The sequence below is a fragment of the Anomaloglossus baeobatrachus genome, chromosome 4 (genome assembly GCF_048569485.1).
Source record: "Anomaloglossus baeobatrachus isolate aAnoBae1 chromosome 4, aAnoBae1.hap1, whole genome shotgun sequence".
In the NCBI taxonomy this organism is placed as follows: Eukaryota; Metazoa; Chordata; class Amphibia; order Anura; family Aromobatidae; genus Anomaloglossus; species Anomaloglossus baeobatrachus.
This window is the reverse complement of record NC_134356.1, coordinates 681,530,960-681,540,898: the sequence shown is the minus strand read 5'-3', so window position 1 is coordinate 681,540,898 and position 9,939 is coordinate 681,530,960. Positions and strand designations below refer to the sequence as shown.

General features: G+C 45.4%; 1 protein-coding gene across 1 annotated transcript; it reads right to left on the bottom strand.

Annotated features, from left to right (window-relative positions):
- Positions 1–8,556: 8,556 nt before the first annotated feature.
- On the bottom strand, positions 8,557–9,516 carry LOC142302811 (vomeronasal type-2 receptor 26-like). Its single transcript, XM_075343922.1, has one exon. It carries the CDS (start codon positions 9,514–9,516, stop codon positions 8,557–8,559), a length of 960 nt encoding a protein of 319 aa, XP_075200037.1.
- Between the last annotated feature and the right edge of the window lie 423 nt (positions 9,517–9,939).

Here is a 9,939-nt window from a genome sequence, read left to right as displayed (position 1 = left end):
CCATCACTCTCCTTCTTAGTCAAATAGCCCTTATGTGATGCCCTGACAAAACCAGGTAGTCCCAGGGTTAATCCTCCTTGGTAATCTGATCCCACACTGGTACAGTTCTGCAGACAAACCCCTCCCCCCAGTGTAGGAGCTAAACTAAGCTGCAGTGGAGGGGCTGGAGTAGTGAATGAGAGGAGAGTGAACAGAGCAGATCGGGGGTGTGAAAGCTCCCAGCTGCTGTGGAGGAGGGAAGCGTGAGGAAGGGGCCTGAGGTGACCGGGGCAGGGTAGCGGCCCGCCGGTACCAAGAGAGGTTCCAGATCACTGCAGGAGAGTGGGCTCCCCGTTCCTGACTGAGGAGGATGAAAGAGAGTGGAGAACAGGGAAAGAGAAAGAGGTTTCTAGCTGCAGAGCAAGAAAAGGGGCCTGCTGTACCGTGTGTGGGATCCGAACACCCTCCGTACCAAAGGCTACAGACACCGGCAATTCCTGGTTAATTCCTGCCTCTGTGTGAGTTCCTTGCAAGGTGAACTGTGAGTAACAACATCCCCCGGTCCAACCCGCACGGCTCTCAGGCGGTCGCCATCTCCTCCCTGCACCAACCAACAACACCTCACCGGGGTCCCGGAACACCAGCACCCTACCCGTGGAGGGAAATCACCACCTGGCTGCCCACCACCATCCCCGGGATCCTTTAACCGGCAGTGGCGGTGTTCTGTTACCTCACCGCAAACTACGGGTGGCGTCACGGACAATCAGAACTTTATCTTTATCCAAAATCCAATCCCCATTTTCACTCGTGGATGAGGAGCCCTGGGTCCAGCCCCACTCGAGCCACCAAGGAGAAGGTACCAGACCCGAGCGTGATCCCCCGAGCAGTCCCCCGTGACGGAGGACTGGCCCCCGCCCGCGACGCTTACACATCCTGGAAGTGTGTTTGGGGTCATTGTCCTGTTGAAAAATAAATAATGGTCCAACTAAATCCAAACCGGTTGGAATAGCATGTCGCTGCAAGATGCTGTGGTAGCTATGCTGGTTCTGTATTTCTTCAATTTTGAATAATTTTCCAACAGTGTCACCAGCAAAGCACCCCCCCACCATCACAGCTCCTCCTCCATGCTTCACGATGGGAGCCAGACATGTAGAGTCCATCCGTTGACCTTTTCTACAAAGACACGGTGGTTGGATCCAAAGCTCGCAAATTTGGACTCATCAGACCAAAGCACAGATTTTCACTGGTCTAATGTCCATTCCTTTTGTTTTATAGCCCAAACAAGTCTCTTCTGCTTGTTGCCTGTCCTTAGCAGTGGTTTCCTAGCAGCTATTTTACATGAAGGCCTGCCGCACAAAGTCTCTCTTTAACAGTTGTTCTAGAGATGCGTCTGCTGCTAGAACTCTGTGTGGCATTGACCTGGTCTCTAATCTGAGCTGTTGTTAACCTGCGATTTCTGAGGCTGGTGACTCGGATAAACTTATCGTCTGCAGCAGAGGTGACTCTTGGTCTTCCTTTCCTGGGGCGGTCCTCATGTGAGCCAGTTTCTTTGTAGCGTTTGATGGTTTTTGCCACTGCACTTGGGGACACTTTCAAAGTTTTTCCAATTTTTCGGACTGACTGACCTTCATTTCTTAAAGTAATGATGGCCTCTTTTTTTTCTTTACTTAGCTGCTTTTTTCTTGCCATAATACAAATTCTAACAGTCTATTCAGTAGGACTATCAGCTGTGTATCCACCAGACTTCTTTACAACACAACTGATGGTCCCAACCCCATTTATAAGCCAAGAAATCCCACTTATTAAACCTGACAGGGCACACCTGTGAAGTGTAAACTATTTTCGGTGACTACCTCTTGAAGCTCATCAACAGAATGCCAAGAGTGTGCAAAGCAGTAATCAAAGCAAAAGGTGGCTACTTTGAAGAACTTAGAATATAAGATATATTTTCAGTTGTTTCACAATTTTTTGTTAAGTATTTCATTCCACATGTGTTAATTCATAGTTTTGATGCTTTCAATGTGAATCTACAATTTTCAGAGTCATTAAAATAAAAAAACTCTTTGAATGAGAAGGTGTGTCCAAACTTTTGGTCTGTACTATATGGGACATGCACTTTTAGGCTATGTGCGCACGTTGCGTAAAAACATGCAGTTACGCTGCGCTTTGTAGCGCAGCGTAACTGCATGCGTCCTGCGGCCCCTGCACAGTCTATGGAGATTGTGCAGGGGCCGTGCGCACGTGGCGTCTAAGAGCGCAGCGCTTCGGCTACTGCCGAAGCGCTGCGCAAAAAGAAGTGACATGTCACTTCTTTCCTGCGCTTTGCCGGCAGCTCCTGCTCTGTCTATGGCAGGAGCTGCAGGCAGAGCGCATGGAATCGGCGCTCACTACGGACATTTCTGCAGCGATCTAAAGCGCACATGTGCTCTTCAGATCGCTGCAGAAATATCTGCAGGGCTAGTACGCAACGTGCGCACATAGCCTCAATGTGTATGTGCAGCAGATTCTCTCTTCCTGTACATTCGCTGCTAAGTGAAACAAAAGTGAACAGTAGAAAAAAAAATAGCATGCTCACCTCTCTGCAGATTCCCGGGACATGTCCGATCGGCTCCAGGACCTCCCGGTAATCAGCTGATGCTGCCACCTGACAGTATCATCTGATCGTTTAAGTCCAGCGGTGAAATTCCGGCCAGCTTTTTACCACCCAGCTGGTTGAAATGATCAGATTATGCTGTCAGGTGACAGCATCAGCAGATTACCGACGGGTCCTGGAGCCAATCGGACATGTCCCGGGACTCTGCAGAGAGGTGAGTATAGTTTTTTTTTCTTCTACTGATGCATCAGATGATTGTTTAAATTGCTTTTAAACAATCAGCTGATGTGTCATCTGATTCAGGTCCTTGAACCTGACACATTATCTGATCAGTTTCCTTCCAGCAAACCGATCAGATGATATTGGATCCAGATTGGACATGGCGGGACCCTTGACCCAGAACTACGGTGGAGGGGGGGTTCTTTTGTAGAGATGAGCCACCACCCTAGTGTTCGAGTTCGGTTCGGTTTGTCGAACAGCGGGTGTGTTCGTCGAACGTTCGTTGAACACTTTCGAACACCTTCGAACACCATTGAAAACAATGGCAAGCAAACACAAACACATACAAACATGCACAAACCCGGACGCACACACACATATTATGCTGACGTCTGGTTACCTGATACACATCCTGTAGCGGCGAACTACGTGTATCGGGTAACCATCACGACAAGGGAAGAACTTCCTCTGTTAGATGCTACTCAAAGACAGCGCACTGGCCAATCAGAGGCAAGCAGCTCCTGCCTTTGACGTCAGCGCTCTGTCAGCGGACGTTTCGGCATCGGTCACAATGGTTACCCGATACACATCTTGTACTGGCGAACTGCAAGTCCCAGGAGGCCGGCGATGGAACGGAAGGTAAGGTGAGCATACTATGTGTGTGTGCGTGTATGTTTGTGTATGTTTGTGTGTGTTTGTGTGTGTGTTTGTGTGTGTTTCTGTGGGTGTGGCATGGCACAATAGGGGACCAGGATGGGACATTTAACAAGTGGAAGAAATTGTCTGCATTGCAATGATTTTCTATGGGAAATTTTGCTTTGCTGAACGAGTAACTTGGTTAACAAGCACACTCCCAGAATGGATTGTTCTCGTTAACCAAGGTACCCCTGTATTAACATTGAATGACAGTATTACTGTGAAAAGCCAGTTACGCTTTTGGTGATCGAACTGTTATCGAACATAACCTCAAACTGTTGAACTTGAAGCTAATTGTCCGCGTCCGTCGATTGACTCGAACATCGCCTAAAACAGGTCAAATTTGAGATTGGGGAACAGTTCGATTCGAAAACCGCTCATCTCTATTCTTTAGTTCAATAAAGATGGAGTCACTAGTTGTGTTGTTTTATTTCTAATAAAAATATTTGCTTGTGTTTTTTTTACCTTTACTAGAAATTCATGGTGACGATGGCGTAATATTGGCGTAATACCCAGTGAGCCACCCGGCATCAGGGCCGCTGAAAGAGTTGATACAGCGCAAAGATATTCCTCTTCTATAAACGTGCTTATTTCTGGGGCAGATGCAGACTGCAATTCGCAGTGGGGGGGGGGCAGAAAGCTTGGGCCACCCTGTACTGCGGATTCCAGTCCCCAGATACCTAGTTGTACCTGGTTGGACACAAAAGTTGGGCTTAGCCCATGTAGTTTTTTTTAATTATTTTATAAGATTCATGAAAGAATAAAAAAAAGGGTTTTCCTATATTTTTGGTTCCCAGTTGGGTACAAATAGCAGCTGGGGTTGGGGCAGCCCATACCTGCCTGCTGTACCTAGATGGCATACAAATATATGGCAAAGCCAATGTTGATTTTTTTTTTAAAAAATTCATTAAAATAAAAAAAATAAATAAAACCCCCAAACACATAACCCTAACGTTAGGATTAGGGGTAATAAAAAGCTTGGGCTCCTGCTGCATTTTCTATTGCTAGCTAAGGGTAACCCAAGCAGCTGCTGGCTGCTAACCCCCACTGCTTGGTGTTACTTTCACTGGCAATGGAAATTCCGGGGAAGCCCTTTTTTAAGTGTTTTCTAAAAAAAATGAAGTGAGCTTCGCCATATTTTTATGCTAGCCAAGTACAGCAGGCAGGTATGGTGTTGTGAATGCGTTTTCCAGTTTGGGGCTCCCTCTTGTGGTCAGTGCTGGTGGTGGAGTTGATGTGTGGAATGAAAGCCACACACCTGTGGAGGACTGGCAATCAGGGTCAGATTGGGCTATTTAACTGAGTAGTTTTCTCTGGTTACTTGCCGGTGGTCAATGTCTCCTGTGTGTGGAAAAGTTGTGTGACCTCGAGATTTTTCCATATCAGAAGTGCTGGTATAAATTAGGGTTTTTACAGCTGCAGACAGTTGCTCTTTCCTATCCTACCCTATAAAGATAGTTTGGTCCTCATCTTTGCAGAGTCTGTCTTTTTTGGCTTTGTATTGTGTTTGTCTATATCACCGTAGTCTTTATATGTGGGGGGCTATCTGTCTATCTTTGGGGACTGCTCTGAAGCAGATTAGACTTCTTATATTTCTATCTGTGAGATTATTTAGTTCTCCAGCTTTGTTGAGGCGCCCAGGTCATCGTAGGCACGTCCCACGGCTACTTTTAGTTATGTGTCAGGATTAGGTCTGCAGTCCATTAAGTTTCCAGCCACTCTGTTACCTTTTTGGGATTCTGTATTTTTTTTATCCTCCTCGGTCCCTGAATCATAACAGTACAGGCTGCCCCCAACTCTCAGCTGCCTATTTGTACCCAGCTGGGAACCAAAAATATAGGGAAGCCTTTTTTTAATTATTCCATTAAATTCATGAAATAATTTTAAAAAAATGACGTGGGCTTCGCCCAATTTTTGTGTCCAGCCAGGTACAACTTGGCAGTTGGGGACTGGAATCCACAGCACAGGGTGGCCCAAGCTTTTTTGCCGCCCCGCTGCGAAATGCAGTCCTCATCTGCACCAAAAATGGCGCTTTCATAGTAGCGCCTTCCTCTGGTGCTGTAACCAACTCTTCCAGCGGCCCTGGTGCCGGGTGTCATGCTGGGTAATAAGGGATTAGTACCAGCTTTGTTTTACTAGCTGGTATTAAGCCTGAGATTCTTACCGTCAGGCTAAGTTTGACCCAGCCATTAAGAATCTCCAATTAAGGGTTGACAGCACATGTGTTTCTCTAATTAAACTCACTCCTCCCATTGGTGAAGGTGAGTTTAAAAGCTTATGGATAATGTTTACTCACTTGACAAAGAACACAGGGAGAGTTTGAAATGCGTTGCCGCACCTGTGCTCTCTATCCTGTCCAATTTTGTTATGAAAAAAACTTTTTACAATTTTTCACAATAAAGTTTGCATGAGATTTTATTATATTCCGGAAGCTGGATTTTTTTCTTCTTCAATTGCATTCCTGCACCTTCAGAGTGTATCCTTGCATGCCGGATTTTGCCACAGCTGAGCTGGATCAACTTTCTACTCTTAACAAAAGACACTACGCAGAGAAAAAATACTTTATTAGAAATAAATATACAGACACTTAGGGATTCCATCTTTATCTCCCTCCACGATCGTGGTCTTCTGTCTTCTTCTTCGGCTCCTACATGAGCCGATGAATAGCGGTGTCGGTAAACAGGTGATCGGAGATCACTGTTGCTATAGTAACCGGCTCATTGGGCTACTGTGGCAACGGTGGCAGCGGTGACGTCTCCGCTTACCAACCCGCAGTCTCTGCTCACTCATTGAGTGATTAGACAGCAATGGGAGCAGAAGAGTTCTTCCTCCCCCTGTGCTTTCTGGCACACTAAATCTGTCTCTAGCTCAGCAGCACCTCTCCCTACACTAGCTGACTGTGGATCAGAGTGACGAGCACAGTGCCATCAGGTCTTATATAGACTTGATGACGCTGTGTGGCCAGCTAATCAGTGTAATTCCACAATTAACAGTACTGAGATGCTCAGGCGAGCACCGAGTACAGTGAGCATGCTCGTCCATCCCTAAAAATCATGGTTATTCCACAAAATAGTTGAAGCACCCACGGGGTCTCTGGGGTTACTCGTCACCGGGTTCGTCTTGGGGGTTTGGGATGTCACAGTGGCCTGGCCCGGTTTCGTGACCCCGGCAGTGTCAATAGAGATGAAGGGATGGGGTGGATGGGAGTTGTTATTGGTGACACCACCTGTGATATGCAGCCAATGGGGAAGCCGCCTCTACGGGAAGTCTCTCTTCTGGGGCAGATGGTAACGCAGCTCAAATGTTGCAGCTCTCCACAGGTAAAGCTGGGCCCGAGAGAGGATGATGGGCATTGTAGTAGCTAGAAGAGTCGGGAGCATGGGATGATGGCGCAGGAAGAAAGGGAGCAACACAGAGGCTGCATCACAGGTCTTTACTCACTGTAAGGTCATCACCCGTGGAGTGCAGGTCTCCGCTGTAATAGGCTCCAGCCGATCCTGGATAGATCAGAGGCCAAAACCGGTGTTGTGGACTGTGAGCCCTTCCTCCTTGCACTGTGTTTGGTGAGTCCCTGCTGCCTAAAGCTATGCAGGGGCACGTGTCTTTTAGCTTTCCCATGCCGTATAGCAGAAAGCGTGAGTCCATTGATGGGCCATCCTTTGGACATGACTCCTGGCTCAATGTGCTGCTGTACCCTGGGAGCTTTTGGTGGTTGAGGAGACTTGCAATCTCCCGTCCGATGGATTCTACTGGCGGGACATAAAGTTCCCACCAGCCTAGGGCTCCACACCCCATCTGTTGCACCGGTCCTGAGGGAGCTACCTCAGCGACCATGTGAACTCATGTGTCTCACATGTTTCACCGGTTGTCTCCAATTCTCTGTGTCTGAGTCTGTCACCTACTTCCCCCTAGGTGTTGCTCCTCCCTCTGGGGTCCCTGGACTATTGGGTGGGAGGCTCCATATGTTCTGGTGGCCATCCTAATGACTCTACCCTAACCCAGTCTCCAGTCTCCAGTGAAAAGGCAACTAACTGTGTGTTGTGGTGAATGGTGTGGTTACCAGCAATGACCTCCTTTGTACCCGGGATGAGTGCTGCACCTCTATTGAGGAGCAGTACCCTGAGTGCCTAAAGCCGCAGGAGCACCACATATTGATTTCTGAACTCTACCTGAGATAAAACATTATTCATATTGTTGTTTCTAAATGATTAGGAACTTGTTTTCTTTGCATTACTTGAGGTGTCTGAAAGCGCTGTGCATTCTGTGCATTCTGTGCAGTCTGTGCATTGTTCTGTTATTCTGACCATTTCTCAGTTTCAGAAAATAAATACAATATTTATTGCTTGGAAATTCTGAGACTGTGTCGGTAGTTTATAGAATAAAAGAACAATTTATATTTTACTCCAAAATATAAAGAGAAAATCAGAAAAACTGACAATTTTGCAGTGGCCTCTTAATTTTTGCCAGAGCTGTATATTCTCAGTGACTGTAATGTATGTACACAGTGACTGCACCAGCAGAATAGTGAGTGCAGCTCTGGAGTATAATACAGGAGGTAACTCAGGATCAGTAATGTAATGTATATACACAGTGACTGCACCAGCAGAATAGTGAGTGCAGCTCTGGAGTATAATACAGGAGGTAACTCAGGATCAGTGACTGTAATGTATGTACACAGTGACTGCACCAGCAGAATAGTGAGTGCAGCTCTGGAGTATAATACAGGAGGTAACTCAGGATCAGTAATGTAATGTATATACACAGTGACTGCACCAGCAGCATAGTGAGTGCAGCTCTTAAGTATAATCAATTATTATTACACTATTATTATTACAGATATTTATGAAATACATTTTTAAGCACATTTATTTAGCATACAATCTGAAATATAATGCATGCAGATGAACTATCGGGTAACTGGTATACATATGTACTCTCTCTATATATTATGTATATATAATTATATTTTGGATGATTTTGAATAAAGATATTCTATTGCTTTGATGCGTACAATACATTTTTACACTGCACATAACTCTATACCCACGGTTATCCAATAGGTTTTCAGTTCACATTCTGCTGTCCTTGACCACAGGATATCGGTGTCTGCTCATGACATAGTCTTTAGAGTTCCTATTAGGTCTGAACACTATAATAAAACATTTTGGGGCAAACATGCATATTATGATAGCCCAGCTAGAGGCAAGAATTGCAAATATTTCCATTGCTACAGTGTATTTTCCTTGGGCACTGAGGAAGGCAGGAATGAAGGACACCCACACGCAAAGAAAGGCCAACATGCTGAATGTAATAAACCGGGCCTCATTGAAGCTGTCGGGAAGTCTTCGAACCAGGAAGGCCACCAAGAAGCTTGTAGTAGCCAAGAGAAACAAATAGCCCAACATGATCCAGAAAGCGATGAGTGATTCTTCGTTACACTCAACAATAATGACTCCAGGGCTAATATGAAGGTTGTACTCCATGAAGGGTGGTCTAAGAGAAAGCCAACAAATGCACAACAGTGCCTGAAATATGGAGCCAGCTGCTATTATGACATAAGACACTCTTGTGTTGGTCCATTTCTTCTTGTTACTTCTTGGCTTTATGGCCATGAATGCAAATAATACCAATATAGTTTTGGCCAGAATGCAAGCTACACAGAAAACAAAGACCATGCCAAATGCGGCCTGTCTCAGGAGACATTTCTCAGGCTTGGGGTACCCAATGAAAAGCAGGGAGCAAAGGAAACACAACGACAGTGATACCAGAAGAAGACAACTTATAGAGTAGTTACTGGCCTTTACGAGGGCACTAGACTTATTCAATGTTAAAATCCATAAAATGATGTAAGGAACCAGTGAGGACACCACATTAATAATAGCCAAGGTAGCCCCTAAGGGATCTTCATAGGAAAGGTAATCTTCAGCTTTAGGGATGCATTTTGTTCTTTGATGATTCGGCCACTTGTCCCATGGACATTCAACACACTCAACAGCATCTGAAATGCAAAATACAATTGTACATAACATAATGGGCAGAACTCATTGAATCATACCCCACCTATGTCCATGACAAACCCAACAATTAATGGAAATTAATCTTGAAGTCATTGTCCTCTTTGGACAAACCCTACTTTTTTAAATGATCCGTGGACTATATGATTGGAAAATGTCTCTTTGTTGGAAGACCCAATTAAAACTTGTTATATAAGTTTGTGAAATGCATCTATTTTATATATCTATATATCTATGAGTGTATGTATGTGTGTATGACTGTATGTATGTGTGTGTGTGTGTCCACTAAAGGAATCCGCACCCTCACATTTAAAATCACAAAATTTTGCACAGATACCCCATGTGACTCAGGGAACGTCATAGACTTTGTTTGGATGGGGAAATTTAACCCTGCGCTTTACAGTTACTCTCCAAAAACCCTGCCTTCATTAAAGGCAA

Excerpts from the sequence above, each read along its gene's own strand:
- LOC142302811 (XM_075343922.1), bottom strand. The coding sequence starts at position 9,516 with ATGTTATGTACAATTGTATTTTGCATTTCAGATGCTGTTGAGTGTGTT.